General features: G+C 42.3%; 1 protein-coding gene across 3 annotated transcripts in view; it reads left to right on the top strand.

Moving 5' to 3' along the window:
* The first annotated feature begins 1,579 nt into the window (after positions 1-1,579).
* The window catches only part of SLC16A12 (solute carrier family 16 member 12), a 31,710-nt gene continuing 10,437 nt past the window's right edge, over positions 1,580-22,852 (top strand). The window contains exons 1-3 of one of the 3 annotated variants that reach the window (XM_071439089.1): positions 1,580-1,855; positions 20,651-20,857; positions 22,537-22,640. In XM_071439089.1, coding sequence (XP_071295190.1) covers positions 20,748-20,857; positions 22,537-22,640 — 214 coding nt within the window. In that variant the 5' untranslated portion in view covers positions 1,580-1,855; positions 20,651-20,747. Of the gene's footprint in view, positions 1,856-3,679; positions 3,879-5,430; positions 5,516-20,650; positions 20,858-22,536; positions 22,641-22,852 lie in introns of those variants that run through there. The other 2 variants (XM_071439088.1, XM_071439090.1) reach the window with 2 other exon arrangements.

Raw genomic sequence — 22,852 nt, 5'->3', positions numbered from 1 at the left:
TCTTAGTGCTTAAAATGAATTTATATAAAAATTAATTAGCACAGAAGTGTTTTAATGTTGTTGTTGTAGCACTGAGGGAAGGTCAGCAGAGTGTGAGTGGTTTTTCTGCTTGAGTTCCCCTGGCATGTCCAATGCACAGTGTGGTCTAGTTCTCTGACAATATCCTTTCTATAGCACAGAGAAGCATTACCTGCTGTTGAGCCAGATGTCAAAATGTCAGCAGCCAATACAGATAACCACTGTTGCTCCCACTGCTGATGGGGAGTTGTCATAGAGGTGCTGCCAACCTGACCTGCAGAGGAGGCTCACTGCAATGCTGAGATCCCCAATCTCTTGATCAGCAGCTTAATGCCCAGACTTTCTTGTTCAGAATTTTATCTTCCAGTGTTAAGCAGTTCAAATAAAGTCTGCTGCAATTATGTTACCAGGGTATTTTGGCAAAGGAAATCTTCCAAAATGAAGCACAGTTTAACACAGGTAAGATTAAAAAATCTTTCCAAAATATTAAAGAGCCATAAAAAAGATGGGTGGGGGGCAGGGGGAAATCAAAAACTCAACAAGAAAGTAAGAGCTGCACTTTTTTTGTTCAAGGGCAAGTTTTTATCACCCACATGCATGGTGGGGAAAACCTTGCCCCTTTTCTCTTGGACTGCTGTGGGCCACATGCCACAGGGGTAGGGAAGATGTGCATGGGTGGTGTGCAGCTTCATGCCACAGTGTGCACACGGAGGGGAAAGATCAGTCTCTCCTGGCTCTCTTGTGCTGCTGAGTGGCACAGAGTAGCTTCAGAGTCACCTAGAAAGGGAAGTCTTTTCCAATTCATAATCTGCCCTGAAGCTGCCATGCTTACCCAAATCGTGTATGCTTGAACTTACCCTGAAGACCAGCAGAGCAAACAGCTCCGTGCCACCCTCCCAGGGCTCTGCTTGCACTCTCCTGGCAGCTTTGCACTTGCTCTTCAGAGCAGCACTGAAAGGTCCTGGGGAAAGACAAGGACCAAGCAGCTCTTGTCTGGCAACAAGAAGGGTAAGAAAAGATCCCATTTTATCTTTGTTCTCATGGAAAGTGTCACAGGATGTTTAATATCCTTTCTGAGCAAAGACCTGCTGCTTTCCAGATCTTGCCCAAAAACACATGCAGTATTCAGCAGGCCACTTAGTTTATCTTTCTTGGATAAACAGAAGGCTGCTGGAATTTGAAACTTGTTCCAAGAGTCTAGGGTCCAAATCTGCGTGAGTCCTTCCCCTGCTCTGGGGTTTTGAACTGCATTTGAAAATTTAAAAACTACCAAACAGCAGCATGATTCCTAATGGGCAGGAAGAGCTGGTGTGTGTGACAGAGGACCATCCATGTGCACAAGTTCTGGTGTTATTTCCACTCTTGAATGTTGCCTGACTTTGGAACAGTTTAAAATAACTTACGAAAAGCCTGAGAGCACTGACCCACAAATACCAGTACTGACTTTGCCTCGATGCTAAGAAAAAAAACCAAAATCCCTCCTAATGCGATGAAAGCTCCCGTGGCAGTGCTGAGGCTCATTTTTCGTGTTGGTGAAGGTACCACGAAGGAGGGACTGGGGTGGCAGCTTGGCGGAGCCGGGCGAGGGGCAGCGCTCGGCCGGGCCCCGCTGCGGGGAGGGGCAAGCAGCGGCCAGGTGGGGACCGGGCACCCCCGCCGGGGAGGGGCCGAGCCGAGCCCGACCCTTCCCTGCCTCCCGTGCCGGGCCCGCGGTCACGGCCGCGCTGGCGGGGCGGGCTCACCGCCCCCGGGCCCGCGGAGCCACCGCCCCCAGGGGCAGCGCACGGCGGCCGGGGGCTCCTCCGGGCCCAGCCGCAGCGAGGGCTGCAGCCTGCAGGTATGGTCTGGGGCTGCGGGCCCGCCAGCAGCCGGGGCACACGGCGGGGACACAGCGGGGACACAGCGGGGACACAGGGTGGCCGCGGAGCGGGGCGGGCAGCGCGTCTCCCCGGCGGCGCGGCTGCAGCCGAGGCGCTTTCGTGCCCTGCCTGTGTCGTGGAACCTTAGAATTGCGGAAACCTTGAAAAATCAATAAAAATGAGTGTAAACGCCAGTATTTAATGACGGAATGCATATACATATATATAGATATAGATATACGTGTATATATAAGCGGTTGGTTAGGTAAGATGCTGGTCAGGTAAACAGCATTTAAGGATAAACAGCGTTTCAAGTTGCGAGATGGCATGAGGAAGCTCAGGTATCTTTTATTCATGTTGCATAAGCAGAACAAATGTACCTGCTCCGAGCAGGTGTGAGAGGCAGGGCTGTGCCTTGTCGCCGTCCCCGTGCGTGCGGACGCGCGGCTGTCCCGGGATGCCCGCGCACGGCTCTGTGTCTGTGTGTCTGTGTGTCTGTCTGTGTGTCTGTGTGTCTGTCTGTGTGTCTACGTGTATTTGTGTTGGTGTGTGTGTGTGAGCGGCTCCCCAAGGGGCTCCGAAGGCACAGGCTGCAGGGCTGCCCTCTGGCCTTCGCAGGGCCAGTTAGCTGTGGAAGCAGCTAATCGCAGCTATCCGTACCCTGAACAGCCTGGATATTACTTTTGGGGTATTAACATAGTGTATTCCCAGGAGAATTCTTTGTCTCTTGTAGGGCAACCAGGTGTGCAGTAATAGACTCGGGCTATGTGGTCTTGTAGGAAATTGTGTGTTCACAGGCTGACTAAATTCAGGGAATCTATTCAATGAAAAAAAGAAGCCAAAAGATACAGTGAGTATTATCCTTATTTTGAACTTTCTGATAATTTGTCACTCATGTATCAACGTGTTCTGTTTTAGGTAAGTTGTTAATTAGGTATTTGGGATGAATTTGGGTTTTTGTGGTAGCATTTTGACTGAATTGATTTCATTAAGTTAACAAGCTGGTTGGGATAGCTGAGTCTGTTGGTTAAGTCCACTCCTGCAATGGCAATGAGGAAATGTTTCTGTTAGTGCTGGGAAATTGGAGGATAACATAAAACTTAATGAAGTGAAACAGGATTGCATTTTCCTTAGAGTGATTCTATTATGCCTCATTTAGGGCCATGTTATTGCTCACCTCAAATCATTAGCTGTTACTGTCTTTTTGTATTTCTGTTTTTAGTGCTACGTAGCTCATAATTTGTTCTTGTTTTATATTTTTTTCAGTTGCATTGTGTTTAATGTTTACTTTTCCATTTTTTGCAGCAGTGTAACAGAAGCTGTATTTTAATGGAAGGTTTCGCTGGGCTTCCCTAAGGGTTTTCCACATTAATGCCTTTAAAATTCAATCATTAACTTTTGCCTTCACCTGAAGGTGGAAAGTGATGATGCAAAACAATATAGCACAGCGTGTAATTTGAATTTACAAAGCTTTATCAGAATTGATTCAGCTGATATGTAAACAGGGGGAAACTCAGGAGCTTTCTTTTTGCCCCAGCTTGCACATTCACTTCAGCTTCAAGCTGTGCACCATTCACCTGCAGCTGCCTCGCTGATGGGATTTGCTGAGCTGGTTCTTGTCTGCAGCTGTGAGGAAGGGGACGAGGACACCCCCAGGGATCCCTTCCGGATCCATATTCCCAGGCCAAGGTCCAACAGACTGGGCACAGGGGGGGAAGATTTTTCAGATGCTTTGGTGCAAACACAATTGCTTCCTGAGGGAGAGATTTGGCATGTGTTTCCTGAGAGAACCGTGCTTGCGTCAGCAGCCCCCTGCCACCCTCTGAGCTGGATGAGCACAACCGTGTGTGGGGCTCCTGGGGAACTGCATCTGGGTTCAAAAGCACCTTTGCTTCTCTTTTATTCGTAACTTTTTACCCCGATCTGTCTGACTGCGTGGCTGCTGTGTCAAGGGCTGAGAAGGTGGCCTGAAAGGAAGGAGCACATGGCAGGGGGCAGGAGGTAAGGGCTGTTTCTGCCGGCATCACTGCTGCTGAAAGAAATAATTGCTTATCAAACTGTGGTCAGAGGGGGATGATGACATGTGGTTATGGCAGCTGCCTGAAAAATGTAGCTCAGATATCTTAATGCAGTTGTGCATGTGCAGTTAGTTGGCTGTGTACACGAAGATATGGTCCTCTGTTTTTGTTGTAACTCTTGAGTTTTCACCTAATGATTTCATTTTCATGATGTATAGCCATGTGTACAACTTAAGGATGCATTCCCTATACTATTCTCTCTTGGAGTATATTCTCTGTTTTCTGGAAAATAGACCTAGGCATCATAAGAGTATGAGTTTTATTAAACAGATTATATTTAGCTGGAATAGGTGAATGCCCCAAACTCTAAAAGGGAAGATTAAACCACCCCTAAGAGGGTGCCTCTAGTCCTAGAGAGCATAATTGTTACATGCATGCACTATACTCTGTTTTACATTTACCTAAATTGTTAAATATACTTTTGAAGGTAGTGTAGACCTGCTGTTAAATTCTAAACGTCAGAAGCAATTAGATAAATAGCACTGTTTTAATTTATATCATGAGACTAAGAAGTCAGTTTAATATAAGATTTCCATAATCTGCTACCATTTATTTTAGTCTGGAAAGCACTGATACTTTTGTGCATTGTTTTAGGACTTGTTTTTGTTCCTGCTTTACACACTTTGTTTCTCGTCATGATCCCATTGTAACCAGTAAGAAAACACAGCACATTGTCCATTTAGCAGGAGTGCATATTTAGAGGATGATGGTACATGTTCCTGTTCACAGAATTTGAAGGAGAAATTACATGCTATTAGTATCCTTATTCAACAGAGAAAAATAACCTTTTCCTTCCAACCTGAAACAAGAAACTTTATGGCATTGAAGAAAAGTATCTTACCTTTTCTGTCCTGTGGTGAGTCACTACAGCTCCAGTTGGATTATCCTTGTAGAGTCTCCTGTAGATTTAAAAAAGCAGATTAAAAGAAATAAAAATCTCAATTTTATCCATTTTTTCCTAAGAGGGTTTTCTTTACAGCAGCCTTATGAGAGCAAAAGACCTATTTTATGAGCTATATTGTTGCCTGTGGTAATTGGCACACATTGATGTGACTGTGAGTAGTAGAACTGCAAGCTAAGCTTGCCTGCAGGAGGTGGGCTCCCAGCATGTGGGATGGAGACATTTGGAAAGGTGCAGTTTTTAAAAACCAAAACTGAAGCTGTCCAAGCTAATCACTCTGTTTTTCTTCACTGGAAATGAAGGTGCTTCCTGTGGAGCTTATTGAACTGATAGTTTTGTTTTCCTCTCTGGAAGCATTCTGCACTTGCTGGGAAGTGGGAGAGCTGTTCCCAGAGGGGCAATGAGTCAGCTGCTCTGGGTGAGGACACCCTGGTGGAGACTCTTGTCCTGGATTGGCTCCTTGTCTCTGCAGCTTGGAGGATGCTGGATATAACTGCATGCAGGGAAAGCTGTGATCTTTTAAGTATGAAATCTTTGGTGTTCAGGTCCCCCATCCTCCTGTTTTTGAAGCAGCATTTTTCAGCACAGGAGGGTGGGTGCTGCTCAGATGACGCTTGTCTGGCACACTGTGGCAGAAGAGAGGAGCCCACAGAACTCAGGTATAGCCAGGAGGCACTTACCTTTCCTTACACTGTAAGATCAAAATCCATCTCCTTGGTCTCTGCAGCAGTTTAAACTATGCAGGCCCCTGAGGCAGCAGATAATCTCTTCAGCAGCGAGATGAGCTATTCATTTGTAAGATTAGCCAGCAATTTGGGGCAGATTTCTTCCCCAGAGCCTGCAGCAGCTGGGAATTGTAGAACTGGCTTGAGGGCATGCAACAATATATTTTGAGAGTTGGGATGAATTTAGTCTTAGTTAATAAAACTCTACTGGTTACTTTGCATACAATGCAAGTGCTACTGAATAGTTGTTTCTCAGCTGCAGTTCAGTGTTGGATAACTACAAGCTATCCACAAATCAAGATATTCTTGCTGCTTTTACTTGACTTAAAAAAAAAGGAACAGCATTTTTTATTCTCATTTGGTTTATGTGTCATATTTATCAGTTTTTGTTGTTTTGTTTGATGAGATAATGAAGAGAGAAGGCAGTAAATGATGAGTCTTTCGTGTTTGCTTTTAGATGACATTACCAGTTTGCACCGAAAAACTGTTGGTCTTTTTCTTTTTTTGGTATTTTATTGTAACATGATTTCCTGGACTTTGGTGTGAATGCTGTCTCAGAGCATTATGCAAATAAGAGAAAAATGAAGCAACTGTATTTTTTTAATGTGTGTTGTATTTCTAGTCTGTGTAAAGGATGTACATCCATGCTTATATGCACTAAGAATCAGGCTTACATTCTGCATCAAATTGCTAGTTGGGTAATGCTATTTAAGTGGATAGGATTAAAAACTAATGTAAAAACAAGACATGGGAAATAATCTGGGCTCCTTTTACCATTAAACATTATTTTCTTTAATTGTTCTCATTGTCAGTAGCATCTATTCAGTTTCTGGGGAATACTGTCCTTGAATGCTTTTAGAATGGTAAATACATTAGTTGCTACCAGAGGGTTGTCATAATTGTCCAGAAATAATAAACATGGGAAGCCCTAGACCATCTGTGGATATTTATTTATAATGAACATATTTGTTCTTTTAACCTACTGGTATGTAAATTATAGAGACCCCATCTGCCACCTTTTTCTTTCCAGCTCTCCAAGTTTCTTGTGCAATCTGTGAGTGACTGGGATACCATCAAAATTATTGCCATATCTTGCCAAGAGATTTGACCAAACTTCAGGGATTCCTCAACTTTTGTTCACAGACTGCCAGTGTACTTGCCTACATTTATACTCCGTTTCTTCTGGGGTAACTGTGTACCTAATGATTGAATATTTTCTCAAATCCATTTGAAGCAATAGGTGAGAGTGCAGATGAACATATGGTAAAATAAATTTCAGTTCTCAGTTGCAATGTCAGCAGCAAAGTGCCTGCTAGAAAACAAATAGAAGAAAACATTTTCTTTGAATATTTAAAAAATAAAAGCTGTTGCCCAGCTATTGCAGAAGGTCCTAGAGGCAGGTTTTGAGTATCAAAACAGAGAAGATGTTTTAGCAAGCAACCACAAAATTCCTGCATCCCCCTTTCTGAACAGGACCTGGAAGTATTTTTGGAGTTGGGAATTCAGATCCTCATCCTCAGTCCTCAGCGGACAGTGCTGACATTTTTCTCTCCATTTGTTCAAGATGGAAACAGTCTCCTGTCTTTCACTTTTTTTTTTAAATGCAAAGTTTCCTTCCTTTCTGCTATTTCTGGAGTTTTCTAAATGTTGATGTAATGATTCACATTTCCCAGATGTGAAATGCAAATGTAGGAAGTAGGATCTTTCCCTTGCCTCTCTAGGGGTTTCTTGTAGTCTGTGGTGCTGTTGGGTTTCCTAGTTAACATCTTTCCTGATTCAAATGGTTTTCCTGCTGGCCACAGTGTTCTGGGGGCTGTTTCAGTACCTACTAAGTCATAGAGTGTTCATTATAAACACATCTTAAACTAGGTTGGCTTTGAGAGCTTCTTGAAGACCTCTCAAAAGTCCTCAATTTATTCTGTAGACATAGTCAAATGTGTCCTCTTGTCTGTTTTAGGCCTTGTCTCATCAAGCTGTTGTGTTTGACAATATCAGGCTCCTTTGGCAGAGGAGTGCCTGGAGCTTGTTCAGGCAACTTGCAGCTGAGAAGGGGCAGTGCAGGGCTGTGCTGCTGCTCTGGGGTCACTGTCCTCCATCCCCTCTGCTCTGTCTTCTTTGGCTGGTACTGCAATGGAGCATGGATTCCACGTTTATCTTACTCCTATGTATTCCCAAAAGTACCAGAGTATTTGGATTGCTAATTTCTTGACTTTGTGTTTATTCCCCTCCTCCAGAGGCCCCTGTTATCAGCCCTTCTAGCTCATCACCTTTATTTCCCATAAAAGTCATTAACAGAACAGGAAAAGGAAGGCCTGAAATAAGGACAGTCAAACCCAAAATGGTTCCACATTCAAGTGTCAGCTTCATCTTTCTGCCACTGAAATGCTGAATCCAGTCTCTCAGCTATTGAGTTAGAAATTTTCTGGGCCAAGGTATCACACTCAGCCTTGCCTATACCAGTGTGCCTCAGTATCAGTGTTCAATAAATATCCCCAGCTGGTTTTAAAATTAGTTACTGCACTGAACTTGATGGGAATAAAGGTTTCCATTTTCATCGTATGGGCTAACTGGTCTGAGTTGGCCCTTGAAGAATTGATGTGCTATTGCCATTTGAGTATGTTGATGTTGTTACACTTCTCATAGGCAGCTATTTTTCAGTTTTTTAAAGAAACAAACATTTCTGGTAGTTAGCTTTTTTGTTTGTTTGTTTTAAGCATTGCAGCCTTCCAGATGCAATCCTGTCAGTTTGGATAACAAACCACCACCTATCAATGTTGACCATCATCACGTCCTTGCTGCCACACGATCCTGGAGAGTTCTCTCCCTGTTGACTCTCCCTCAGCAATCCTGCTTTCATGCAAACATCTCCTTAAATTACACTTTCTTTGGGCAGCTATAATGTGATAACACAAGCAGAAATCCTAAGTGCATTTTTAAAGGGACTGAAAAGAATTCTCTCCTGTGGGAAGAGAGAATATTGGAATGGAAATCAGCTGAGCAAGAAAAGGCAGCTGAGAGGAGCAGCACTTTCCCTCTTGGAAGGACTGAGTGGCTGCAAAGACCAGGTAGTTTCTCCACTTGACCAGTATCAATACTGCACTCCAATAGCAGCTGGAGTTTTTTGTATGAAAGCTGTTTTCATTGTTAAGTATAGAATTAACAAGTTTTTGGTTTCCTCGTCTAAATCAGTTCAGACTATTTCTCTGTGCATCTGGTATTTTGCATTGAAAGTGGCTCAAATATTTAATTTGGGAAATGCAACTGCCATAAAATAAAATTTGATGACAGCAGAAAAATTAGTATTGGATGAACACTGTGTTGATTGCGGCATCACAGCTGATCACCAAGGACCCTGGAACTCTCAGCAAAAATATGCAGTTTCTGTCATTATTTATTGAAGGACCTGGCTTCCACCCTAAATACCTGAAAATCTAAGCAGTCAAAACAGGGTGCAGTTGGAGAACAATTAAATTGGTCAGATTTAATTTTCCTTTTTGGCACGTGGCTGTGATGAAAATTGGAAAGGCAAAAACGCTTTGTTAGCAGAAACATCCCTGTGAATCCCAGCCAGAGCCAGTTTCCTGCAGAAGCAAACACTTATTTCTGTACCCTGTTTAGCTCTGTGGGGCACAGCACAGATCCAAAGCTTTGAACAGGTCCCCTTCTGGTTAGCTTAGGGATCCAGATGTAGAGTAGGCAGGGCAATCTAGGAAATCTAGGATGAGCTGTGACTCATTCCCTGCCTGCTCCACCATCCTCTGCTCTTCATGAAGCCAGTGTTTCATCTCTTCTTTGTGGTCAGAGTTCTTTCTATCAGTGCCCATTTAATTTAGCCTGATGGAGTAGCAAGTTGGAAAGAATAAATAGAATTATCCCACACATCTGGTCTATTTTTAATGAAGTTAATGGAGTGGAGAGTAATCTCTGAGGGGCTGCAACCCATGTGATGTAATTCTGCATTTGGTTTGTGGTGCAAGCTACATAAAATCACGGACCCATGACTGATGGTAAAATGACACTTGTCAGTTTGCAAGCTTTGTCTGTTTGCCAGAAAGCATGGGTTAACAAAGTATTTCAGATGAGAGGTCTTGTGTGGGCACCTTGGGTGTATCAGCAGAAGTAGTTTGCAGAGTACTCCTTCAGAAGGCAATTTTACTTTTACCTTAAATGAGAAAGTAAATCTTGGGTGACAGTTGTGAAACTTGGTACACAAAGCAACTCCTAGAAAATAAAAAAATCCCATAGTTTTATTGTTTCTAGAGAATATAGCAAGCATGTAAATGCTTGTCAGTGTATCAGTGCCTCCTGACAGGAAAGGCACCAATGCACCGACTAAAATGTGTCTGGGGAAAAAACAGAGGATGTGAAAGTGGTGACAGACAGGACAGTGAAACCAGTGGAGTGTGTTTTAGGGTGGCAGTGGAGGTGGGAAAGGAAATCTGCTGATGCTTGTGGACTTATTAAGAGTTTGTTGGGATTCTATTTTTGCTTCAGGTGAACTAAGAACTTTGTAGCAATTTAAAATTTATTAAATGCAACCTGCCCTAACATAAAATGCCCACTCAAGAAGAAAAATTATCTAATGATGAATGATTTGGAGCATGCAACAGAGCTTTTTTTAGGTAGGTTCATAGGCAGGTGTTGCTGCCAACATCTTCCCAATATTTTTCAGGGTACCAAGATACACCAGTGGTACTTAACTGGAAATGGAAACTTAACTCAATGAGAGATCTCATCACTAAAACAAAAGATAATAATTTAATTGGGCCTTAGTTTTTTGTTTGTCAGTTTTAGTGTGAGATCAAGATTATATTTTTGTTATTATGGTGCCAATGAATTTATGGGTAAAACAACAATTCCTTGTAACAACTCTTCTTTGGGATGCTCCAAGTTACTCTTTCAGGTAATTCAGAAGATGCAATTTAAATACTACTATCTTGATAGTTACAGTTTATTTCCTATAGGGGGTGAATTTCCATTGTAAATAGAAGACGTTCTTGAAAAAATCACTAGAACCTGTTAATTTTTAGAGAAAAAAATTAACTTCACGGTGAGAAGATTTTAAGGAATATCATCCTCTGTGTATCAATATATGAACATTTGTTTTAGAAATGATTTTTGCTTTCTGATAATTCTTGAGTTATTTTTGCTCCTTTTTCATCCATGTAATAAGCAGTTTAAAGTGAAACTGATCCCACTAAAAGGATTATTGATAACGAGATCTAGGTAAGAGACAATTACGAGGTTGGCTGGAATAACAGGATAAGGGGATAACTGTTGGGTTGTCCTGTTAAATCTTGTTCTTTTGTTCCCAAGCTGATATGTGGTGAGACTTTGACCAAATGATACTCATGTGGCTGTCCAGTCTAAACAGGCAGGAAATGCATTTCTTCACCATGGCTCCTTGACCAGTAAGGTGAATAACAAAGCTGAGAGTGAAAAGCCAGGACTACTTTGTTTGGTTTCTTTTTAAACTTTCTTATAACTTGTATGGAGTACATCCTGGAACATGGTACCAGGTTGAAAACCTATACTTAGTTCTACAGTCTATTATTGAATTTTTTAGCCAGGTTTTTGTTTTTATAAACTTTCCGATTCAGTGGTTCAAGAGCTATGATAAATGGCCAGCAAGTTGGTCTGTAGGATCAGATGAAAAAGCAGAGGCTGCAGAGTTTGATTCTGAAGTGTTTCCATTTGAGAGATGGCTCATAAGAGCCTTTGGGTGTTTTATGGGAGATTTGGCAGGCTGTGCTCGTTCTGGGGTTGTAAATATTGCTGTAATTAGGACTGGGTGTAATAGGAAGAAGAAACAGAGAATTTTTACCAATGTTTTTATAACCAGTTCTTACATAAATTTCTAGGTTATTTTTCTTAGATAGCATCAGCCTCTTTCTTTCTTTCCCTTTTCAAGTACTTTAAAATTTCACCTTTTATAGGCTCTCTTATCATTACTTTCTAACATTTAACAAGATGACTCCCTGATGTCTTGCTCCTCCAGATGGGCTCTTTTCCTCCTTCTTTTATAGCTATCTGGCTTTACAGTGTAGATGGTGAAGAGAAAAGACAAATGTGATACAATCTGGGGAAAGTGGTTTCCTGTTTTTCTACATACTGTCTCATTTACTGTTAGAGTAACTCAAACTTCTCCCTATAAAATTTCTGCCCTCACTACTTACAGGTCTGTTTTCCTGCCAGAGGCACCCTTGGGTCCCTTGGTGCAAAGCCTTTGGTCTCATGCTTTTTATGAGTTAAGATAATCCCGTGCTTCTTTTGGTCAGATATTTTTCCAAACATTCTTTTCAATCACATCTCCACCACAGGCTTGTTTGAACACTTACTGTAACATTCTGCTTGCTGACAGTTCTGTGTGTCTGTGGAGCTGAGAGGATACAAGCTAAGGATATGTATGGGAACATCTGAGAAAACAAAAATGGAGACTAACTTTTAAAGAAATTAAAATAGAAATAGAGACTAATGGTAAAACATACTCAAGGTATAACAGGGTGATTTTTTTTTCTGTGTTTCACTTACCAAAGCGAAAACATTCTTTGAAGAGAAATGTTCTTTAAATAAAATTGAGAAATTGTATTTCTGGGCTGCAATGCTGACTAGCAGGAGCACACCCTTAAGTATCATGGAAAGTTCCTGCTGATCATTTCTGAAAATGATGTAATCGAGCAGCTGCACCAGTATTCACTCGGCAAAGGGAACCTGGGGCACTCCTCTCAAGGCTTTAAAGTTGTCCTAAAAACTAAAATACAGTATTAAGCAAGGATCCAGTTGAAACATGGATGGCTCAGTGAGGCTGAATGGAAGACTGAGCATGAAGAATGTGCTGATCTGCCCAAGACACTTTGGTTGTTTGTTAACTTCCTGCATGTGATTTCACCAAAACAGCTGCTTGTGAGTAGATGCATATTTCACTGTGTGCATGCTGTCAAATTCTTCCTGGTCAGAGGTATATTTTGTATGGCATGCTAAGAGTTCTTCCTCTTGACTTCTGTCTGTTTCCTTGTCTTTCATTTTAGTATTTAATGTTTCCTTCCCAAATTAGTAGCTTCCCTTTTTGTTACTTTCTGAAGGGTTTGTGCTTTCTGAAGGCTCACACATGTGAGCCTATTTGTGCAGAGATGTGTTCATTGGAATGTACATATGGATGTATTATAATATATGATGCTTTTTAAATAAGGTGAATGTGATTTCTGCAATTACTTCTCAGAAATCCCTAACCCTGTAAAGCCACATTCATCGGTAGTTGCTTTTGAAAGTCTGTTTCAGGAAATGACAGACATCCTGTTTTTTTGTCTTGAACAGTTGTCTGTCCAGTATTTAGAGATATTTCTACCTTTCCTGCTGGGGATTATCTTAATGTACATTTACAATATACAATGATTATATATTAACATTATTAAAGGAAAAATAATTTGTGGCTCCGACATGATAGGGCTATCTGACTTTTTTACAGAGTTTAAGAATTCAGCTGAAAACCCCCTAAGACAAATGATAGTCACAGTGACAGTTTGCTAGCATATGGTGCATATTATCCATTAGAAGAGTGGGCATGGCATCAAGGATTCTAATAGCTCTCTTTCAGAACATAAGCTTGTGTGAACAAAAGGAAATAACCTGCCTTGCCTTTCCATGCCTGATTAGCTTTGGCAAATACTGCACATTGAAGATGACGATGAATTGACGCTATCAGCAGCCCTAAACCATCAGATAAATAGAGACAACCTTCTGGATAACTTGTTCTCCAGGTACAGAATTTGTTTTCTAAAACAATCATCTCCTTTCCTTTTAGAAAGCACTTGTGTAGGATTCACATCTTGAAAATTAACTGTGAAAAGTATTTTTTTGTGTGAATTGTTAAAAACCCAACCATGCCACTTGGGCTCTGAACTCTTCAAGTGTAAGAGAGCACTAATAAGTTCCTGGTCCAGAGAAGTGCACAGATCCTTGAACAGATAGGAATGACTGAGAAAAAATATTGTACTATCACATGTTTAAGCTTAACAGTACATGAGAAGTGTTTGAAGAAATGTTTAATCATCATTAATGATATATTATAAAACTCAAAATTAACAGATAAATGTAGTGTAATTATAAGTAAATAAAAAAAAAAAACATTCCAAAAAACATGTGTTTCTACATTAGGAAAATGTAGGAATATTGAAAAATTGAGAGATATTAGAAAAATAGCAAACATCAAAGACATTTATGACATATACATATGTTGACATCATAAGATGGAACATGTGTGACCACAGCCTTGCTAAGGGTGTGCTCACTGACAGTCTCAGCTCAGATTTCAGTAACAGACATGTACTCAAGGAAAATTGTCTGGCTCTCTATTCTTTAAATCACAATGAGAAATGAAATGCCTGTTTAAAAGCCCTTAATAGTGTCAATCAAAAATGCATATTTTCAGGTGGAGTTATGTTAAAGTCAAGCTTTCTCTGCAAAGGCGTTTTCCTACAAAAATATTCCTTTGTGTTTTTTACCCTCTGTAGTTAAACTGCATTATTTAAGGACTAACCTAGCCAGGAGCTATGTAAAAGAGTCAAGAGGGTTCCATTATCATTTGCTTAACCTTTTTCTGTAGACCCCTTCTGTCAGGCTGTTGGTTTTCTTTAAGCCCCATACAATGGTTTCAAGAGACAAGGGATGTTCACCTTGCATTTCTCATTACTGACAGTACCTACTCCTGCTGTGGCTCCAGCTGCACCATTTGATTTAGCAATTTCTGGCAGCTTTGACAAATTAAAGAGCCAGTGTGCAAAGTGATTGCTGTGGGAGGCAAGCACGGCCCTTCCTTTCCCAGTGACTGCTTGGTACAGGAGCAGCTAAAGAACATTGTGCTGCTCTGCAGCCCTTCCTTTTGCCATCTTATTCATGTTTCAGCTCTTAGTATTTTTACTTTTTGGATAAATGAGAGTCTTCTAAACTCTTGCCCTTCTTTTGTGTCACCCTAATCTCCTGTGCCCCTCACTGGCACCTCCATTCTCTACCAGCTGCTTAGCATCCCTTTTCTTTCCAGACTGCTTTTCCTGTTCCATCTGTCTCCAGCAACCAACTCCCTCAAATGCATTAACTGAAGCAAACAAAGAACATTTGCTGTTCAGCATAGTGATGGGAGTTCATAAGCTGGGCTATTACATATTTCATCTTCTCTATCTGGATACATTTTGGATGGAGGGCAAGTTTTATCAGATGTTTGTATGATGCCCAGCCCTGTGACACTGCTCTATGATAAGAAGCCCCAAAGTACTACTGCAAAAAAATAGATTATTAATGTTGCTTTTATTTGGTATCATAGGGAAACCCTCCTTAAATGTATAAAAGTGGTTACACATTTTCAAAATAAAACATCCAGATTTATTCAGGAATAATATGGATAAAAAACTGGAAAAAGTAGGAAGCACTTACTACAACCTGTCTTAATGTGTTCTTCTTGTCTTAGTGTTATGGCAACAACTAAAAGTCAGGTTGGATTTTGGTTTTGTTTTGGAATTTTTTTTTATATTTGTTTGTTTACTTTGATTTTGGTACAATTCCCTAAATGGAGTTTCAGGTAAGCATTTTAACCATTTGTAACAGTGCTGGAATGACACTGGTTTTATGGAGGTCTAAGAAGCAGAATCTACCCTGCTTGTAAAGACATGCATAATCTGCAAGATTACTCACTCACACAAGGAATATTTCCATGGATTCATCAACCATTCTTTTCAGAAAAACATAAACTTGGTTTTTGTCTAGAGTCTGGACAGACACATATTCAAACAGAGAAAAGCTGACAATATAGAGTGACAGCCTTAAAATGCTCAATGGAGTTATTTTTATTTAGGAACATAGGGTTACAGAGAATCTCTTGGGTTGTTTTTAAACAAGTCAAAGTCATAATCATATAATTCTTGATAAATAGACTCTGCTGAAATCAAAATAAGCTGTTCTTTTTGAGTTAAATAGCTAACTTAGGGTACAGAATGGGACAGCTGTTGACTGGAGAAAACAGATTAGATTAGAAATAGTGTTTGCATCCCAAGAGCTGTACAGCATTGGAGTCTTTATTTTCCATGTAGTTAAGAACAATTTAGGATTTAGCAGCCTGCCAGAATTCTGGCTGTAGTGCCTACCATGGTATGCAATTGCTAGTGTGGAAATATGGGGAAGCAAAAAAGGCTGGAAAAGTGTCTTGTTTTTTCCAAACAGGAAAAAAACCCAAAAAAGAGTGCCTCCTTTTCTCCTAACTAGACCTGTCAATAGAGGGTTTGCATCTGTCTGCATCTTCTGTGCTCTTGTCCCATTTAAATGTGCTCTACTGTATAAGTTAAGGTAGCTAGCCAACTTCTGGGAAGGACTCTGGTTGGTGGTCAGATGTGGTCATCCTTGATCCTTCAAGACACGCAAAAGAAATGAACTCTTTCAAAAGCTGTAAAATATTTAATCTTATGCTCCACTGTCCCACAGAACATGCATATTTTTGTTAGTTAGCTTTTTCCTTCTTCTCTCTTCCTCTTCTGTCTTTGATACTCAAATCACACCCTTTTTGTTTTTTCTTTTATTCATAGTTCTTTGGTTTGTTTATTTTCCATTTCATTGAAGATGCAGCAGTCAAAGGGAAAAGAAAGCAGGAGAGAATTAAAACAAGAGGTCAACATGAATGTAGCAAGTGCCTAGAAATAATATTTGGTGCAATCTGAAGAACAAGAAAGAAGATCTGGCCTAGAGCTATGTGAATAGTAAATAGAAGAAGATAGTAAACAGCCCTAGAGTAAAGTGTGTAGGTTAAATGTAGTAAATATATGCAATTCTGTTACCTTTCACCCATTAGGGAATCTTCTCCAGCTATGCTTAAACTGCTTTATACTTGTTCATAAAATTCAACTGCACGGATGTTCTTAGAGTGACTTTGAAAGCTGTGTGTGTTGTTGTTCACCAGAGGAGTGCAGTTTAAATTCATTGGTGTGCATGAACCTGTTCTGGAAGCGTGTCCTGGCATCCTGGGCGCAGAGACTGTCACAGGCTTCTCAGGCCTCTCCCACCCCATCTTCATGGTAAAGGCAGCAAATGGCACATACAGTTTAACTATTTGGATGTATCTCACACTGGTCCAGAAAGAAAATTCTAGATAAGTCTCTTTCTCATTTTTCTGACATGTACATCTCTGCATTACGGAACAGGTAAAAGTGAGTGTTGGATTCTGTGCTTACTTGTGCTGGTAATACATATCCCAGCTCTGTTGGGATAAACTGCACAGAATGCAGTTCTGAAAGAAATTGCAAGGCATCTAAACACACAGAGCCATTTTGATTTTGTATAATCAGGATAGGGTGAAGAATAAGAAAGTAGTGGAGTGGGACCCCCACTATGGTCTGGGACCTGTGTTCCTGCTGTGGGGCAGCTTTGATACAAACCTCATCCTATGCCTGTTTCTCTGGCTGAAGCTGTATCCCTCTGCAAATGGAGCATTTTCAGAAAGCACCCAAACTTTGAGGCACTGGAGGTGGTGTTTCTTGAGATGAGGGAGTTGCCAGCACTGTAAATAGATCAGGTGGACAAGGCAGGAAAAACCCAGCCCTGGTCCCCAGGCTGGCCACAGTGACTGTACCTGCTGTTCCTCTGTCCTTTGTCATACAAATACTTTGCATCTTCATGTTGTTGTGATATAATTATTGAACGAATTACTTCAAAGAAGGAAGCCTTTAGGGTGGCAGGAGAGGTGGGCAGAGGGAGCAGCGAGCGCTTTGCTGGCTGTGAGCTGTTTAAAAGGTCAGGGGCTCCTGTCGCTGTGCTGGCTGGTTGCTAAGCTGCCGTGGATTTTTGTGCTCCTTTTCCTGGCTAGAGGGACCTTGTGATGAGGTACAAGGTTATGGCAGTACCTTTTCAGTAACCTCACCCCCTCCTTTCTGCTTGCTGAGTGACTGGGCAAGGGAGGTGCTCTCAGGAGCACTTGCTTTCTTTCTAGGCTTCTTTCTAGCTGCTGAAGCAACTGATACATCTGCCAAATTAAACCTAATGTTTTAACTTGGGGGAACAGAGTCAATGCTTAGTGAGCTGCCAGGGCACATTGGGTAACTAAGGCTTTTTAAGGGATCAGCAGAATTTGTACCATCTTCACCCCACTTGCATCTTCTTTGAACTCATAGCTAAGCACATTTACTTAGTGCTTGGGTGAAAATTATCTAGCAAAGTATAGAACTGTTTAATGAGATTAAATTTTAACCCTGCTTTCCTTCAGCTGTCTCAAGCAGCAGGAACTTTCATGTACATCTGAGACATGTTGTAATAGCAGCCAATGCTGCCAGGCCTTAGAGTGGAGCAAATATTCAAAAATAGTCTTATCCTATACCAGAAAAGTTGAGAAAAAGATGCAACATGAGAGCAAACTGGCGTTTGGGAAGGGGGAGGATATGATTGCTCAGATTAAGTGTGCTTTCTTGCTGTTCAACTTCATTTGCAGAGTCCACAGCCTGTACTATCCACCGTAGAGATAATTAGAAAACAGCACTGGGGTGTAAGCAAATGAAGTTTCCTATCCTCCAAATGAAATCTAAGGTTGACATAATAACTGCTTCTAGACATGTGCAGCAACAAGAAAGGTAATAATTTAACTTGCCTATTAGTTCAGTGGCTGTGAAAGGCACAGCACTCCTTGAAGCAAGTGGGGAGTCAAGGAGATGAGGTCTGCACTAATCTGCTATAGGGAGGCTGGGTGGCCTTTTCATGTTGGCCAGGCATTTTTTATAATATGGTTGTTTTCAGTTGCTTGCACCCTCATTAAATGTTTGCTGGCAGGGTTCTGGGAAAGTAACCATGTAACCAAACACCTAATCTATGTTTACTTAGCCTGATATGCCATCAAATTCTTCCCAAGTACGTTAATGTACAGCTAAAAATGTGAACTCAACCCTGAGCTGAAGCTTGCCTGGGAAGTGGGGCCAGAGATCTAGGCTGAGGCCATGCCACCCAGCTACTGCTGTTTGTGCATTAAAATTAGTTAGGGCTCTGCATGTGCAGATCTGAAAATTTTTGTATATATTTCTTCTTATTGAAGGGTTATTGTTATCCATTCTGGCATTCCTGGAAGTTCCTCCTTCACCCTAAATGATCAAAACTTGAAAAAGAAAACCAAACCAACCAACCAACCAAACAAAAAAACCACCCACCAAAGGAAAAAAAAACCCCACCAAACCAAACCCCCCCGCCCAGTTCATTCCAGTAGAAGGGGCAATAAAAGATACTGCTCAGACCCAAAATAAGGAGCTTCTCCTAGCAAAGACTCTGCAGAAGTGCTCAGGATCCCCCTGTGATGGATCACGTGCTTATGCAAACTCCACCTACCTATATTACTAAGCTTTCAACATGTTGTGGTTTTTGTTTGTCATACTTGTTTCCTCCGATTTTGCTCACCTTTGAGTTTGGCAGTGTGTATATGTTTTCTTAAAATAATTCTGGTTTTGATTTTGAGCTGCAGCTCTGGATATCTCAAGGAGGTCACTGATGGACACTTCTCAAAGGTTCAGATGTGGTGGTGTTTAGGGCTAGTTCTAGAGTGTCTTGCTGTTTTGGGTCAGGAAGCTCTGGGCTTTGCAGAGTCAAGCCTTGAGCCTCACCTGTCTGAGCTGCTTCAAGGACTGAGGATGCACAGTGTTAACCATGTAGCTGCTTTCTTGAATTGCCATTTTAAGTGGCTCTGTAGCCCTCTGACCTGCCTTAACAAGTAACACTTCCTGGGAAGCCTGTGGTTCTTGTCAGTGGGAATCTTGCATTCTCAGCATCTGTTATAGCTAGGTGAGATGGAAGGTATTTGAGCTTTCTCTTCAAGCAAAACTGAAAGGCATCCCAGATAGTCTGCTTATGTCTTACAAGTCTTTGATCCATCCAGAGGCTAAGGGCTTGCTGGTGATGGCAGAAACATGGACTGAAATGTGGCACTGACAGCCAGCACTGTGTGTTCCTGCACTGAGAAAATTGGGGCACTTCAGGTCCCTCGGCTGAGCCCTGCCATGCAGTCACTGGTGCAAAAGGACTGAGGGCTTTTTGTCGGTCCCCTCAGCAAAGCACATGACTCAGTTACTCACCAGGGGTGCATCCAGTGGGTGTCAGTGGGTTTCCTGCAGTGTCCTGCAGCACCCAGTGTGTGTTTAGAGACAATTTGATGGTCTGGATGGAGACACAGTATTGATTTAAGTGGTTAAGAGAAGGTGACAGGCTAGCTCTAACCTTCTGTGAACTGTCCATGCTCACAAAATTAAGTTGCTGTGTCCTGCTGATTACAGCTGTCATCTGGGGGTTAACTTGGGAGAATACAGAGGTCATTTTATCATCAGATCTGCTCTGGTTGTGGAGAAAATATTCCCTTCCCGTACAAAGATGAAAACTGTATTCTCTCAAACAAAATTTTTGCACTAAATTGTGTACAAGGAAGAGTAGCTAGTTTGAGTAGAGATTGCAATTGAAAATACAGTTCAGGCCAGGGATGGATGAGTGGGAGGAGCCTGCCGGAGGTGGATGAGGACTGGCTCAAAGCCCTCAGTGACTTTGAGTGACTTGCACATGTATGCAGTGACACGCAGGGGAAGAGGGTATTGTGTGCTAGGACGCAAGTGCTGGACAAATCACCCAAATTATCATGAAAAGCATGATACCATACACTGGCTCAAATTCTGGTGGCCCTCTTGGTTCCAACAAATTTTCATAAATTGCATGTGAAAGAAGCGCTCCCTTTTCTGCAGTAGGGATGGCTGAGGCAGTGTTTCTGCCCAGCCGTTCGGGTTACACCGTGTGCAGTGTCCTGACTCTGTTTCTCTCCGCAGATGGCCGCAGCCCCATGTGCCGAGCAGCCCCTTTCTGCAGGAGGGATGGCTGAGGCAGTGTCTGCCCAGCCGTTCGGGTTACAGCGTGTGCAGTGTGGCTGACATCGGCTGGTGTTTCTCTCCGCAGATGGCCGCAGCCCCATGTGCCGAGCAGCCCCTTTCTGCAGTAGGGATGGCTGAGGCAGTGTTTCTGCCCAGCCGTTCGGGTTACAGCGTGTGCAGTGTGGCTGACATCGGCTGTTTCTCTCCCCAGATGGCCGCAGCCCCATGTGCCGAGCAGCCCGGGCCCGCGCTGGCCGTGAGGGCCGCAGCCAGGCGCCGTCCCTGAGGCGAGGAGCGCAGGCACCGCCATGGCCTCATCACGCCGGGCCCGGCACGCTGACCCTCCCGACGGAGGCTGGGGATGGATGATTGTTGCTGGCTGCTTTCTCGTCACGATCTGCACCAGGGCCGTGACAAGGTAAAGGCACTGCTGCTTGTCTTGCTGGCCTCTTTGTGGCATTAGCTTTTCTTTCTTTTCTGCCTTAGGAAGAGGGTTTGTTATCTCCTGAAACCCCTAAGGCTGCGGGGGCGACCAAGGGATTATGAGCCCTCTGGCTTTAGTCTCGCCTCCTCTGACAGCTGCTCCAGCTTTCAGCACCCGCTCCCTGATTTCTTACAGAATCAAGGCCAGGGGCAGGTAGAGCTATTTCAGGCTGTGGTGGTTTGCTGGGGAGGGAGGAATCATGTGGGGTCTCTTTGGGTTCACTGTGTCCCTCCGAGCCCTTAGCCATGCTCATTTTTGCCAGTCCCAGTGAATGTACATGACTCCTGAGTCAATGTGAAAATCATGTAAATACCCCCTTCTCCTACTGTGAGCGTCTCAGGTACTGTCCTGACTGAGAATGTCCAAGCCCTAGAGAAGAGACCTCTCTCTGCACCCTTCTGGTATCCAAAATATGCAGAAAATATTTTCTCGAAATAGGAAGAGAGAATAGGAGAAGAGAATAGGAGAGAACAAGAACTAGACTGCTGCCTCACATAAAAATAATGCAATCTGGGATGAGATTGCTTTCACAGTGACTTTGATGTCGACTGGAGGTAGAGGAGCCTGGTTTGTGTGAACATGGACAATTTAGCTATATTAAGCAGAGAGTTAAGCACACTGGTAAATGAAGAAAACTGAAAGAGTGTCTTGTTGGGCAGTCAAGTATAATGTAAATACAGTGTTTCCTACCTAAAGTTCTTATTTCTTTCAAAATAAAGCTGCCAGATTTAGGGATCTTAAATCTTTAGGGATCTAGGGTCTTGGAGTCAACAGCAGAGAAGGGGATAGAAACACTTATACAGTGTTAGTTAATGCATACAAATATACCAATTCCATAATAATAGCAGAGAATTCCTAGTGGATTTAATTCCGTGTTCATGTGTGCAATGTGTTACATACATGAAATTATCTAATGGCTGGCACACATTAGACTACATAGAAGAGTGAAATATGTGCAAGATAAAAAGCTGAAGAAAGTGGTCATTCACTGATTTGGGAAAAGGCATCTCTTGATCCAGAAAAGAGAATGAAGTTATGCAGCCTTTTAACCTGTTCTGCTGCACAGACATATTGAACAGTAACACTTGTCAAGTTGAGAAAGGACCTCTCCTGGAAACATTTTATTAAACTGCTGGAAGGTCCACAGGCTCCTGCTGTGTTTTGATTCTGTTTGAGAGGAGTTCCTTAGCGCTTGTCCATCTATGAGCACACAGCTGCAGGTGGGGTTTGCTCTGCAGGTGTGTTACATTGACCCCCCCCTCACAGTTTGTGCGGGTGTGGGATAGTGAGCAACAGGGCCAGTGAAGAACTGTGAAGCCAGGGCTTTGTGTGCCAGGGAAGAACGTCATCATATGGGCTATAAGTTGCTGGGGAGAATTAGCATTTCAATTTCCTTTTAGTTCAAACTACTCTGAGTCATAAAATCTCTAGCAGCAGATACCCCAGCAAGAAACATGTGATATTACAATGTTCACAACCACCATTTTGATTTTCCCAGGAGCTGGAGAGGACCTTCAAGTGGATACTTTTTATACCTGAAGAGTGAGAACAGTGTTTTCTGTGAGGTGAATATTCCATGTTTAACAGACTTGTGTTCATGTTTTCTGTCCTAGGTGTATCTCCATTTTTTTTGTGGAGTTTCAGGCATACTTTGGGCAGGATTATGCCAGAACTGCTTGGATCCACTCCATTGTGGACTGTGCTACGATGCTTTGTGGTGTGTATTACCCTTTCAAGAGTAATATGGCTACTTTTGCATTGGCTCCATCTGTTTTTAGCATGCTCACAAGTTGGTGGAGTCACCTGGGAGTGATACTGTGGGATCTCTGGGGTGTGGTATATCCAAGCTGCTTCCCCCAACAGAGTTGTGCAAGGGAGTGTCTTCATACTAAAGAAAAGAAGCAGAACTTTGTTTTGTGAAATGATCTA

Source organism: Agelaius tricolor, unplaced genomic scaffold, assembly GCF_023055355.1.
Source record: "Agelaius tricolor isolate 1412-34295 unplaced genomic scaffold, bAgeTri1.0.p SCAF_13, whole genome shotgun sequence".
In the NCBI taxonomy this organism is placed as follows: domain Eukaryota; kingdom Metazoa; phylum Chordata; class Aves; order Passeriformes; family Icteridae; genus Agelaius; species Agelaius tricolor.
The sequence above is the reverse complement of the archived record's forward strand: the minus strand, read 5'-3'. Positions and strand labels throughout refer to the sequence as shown.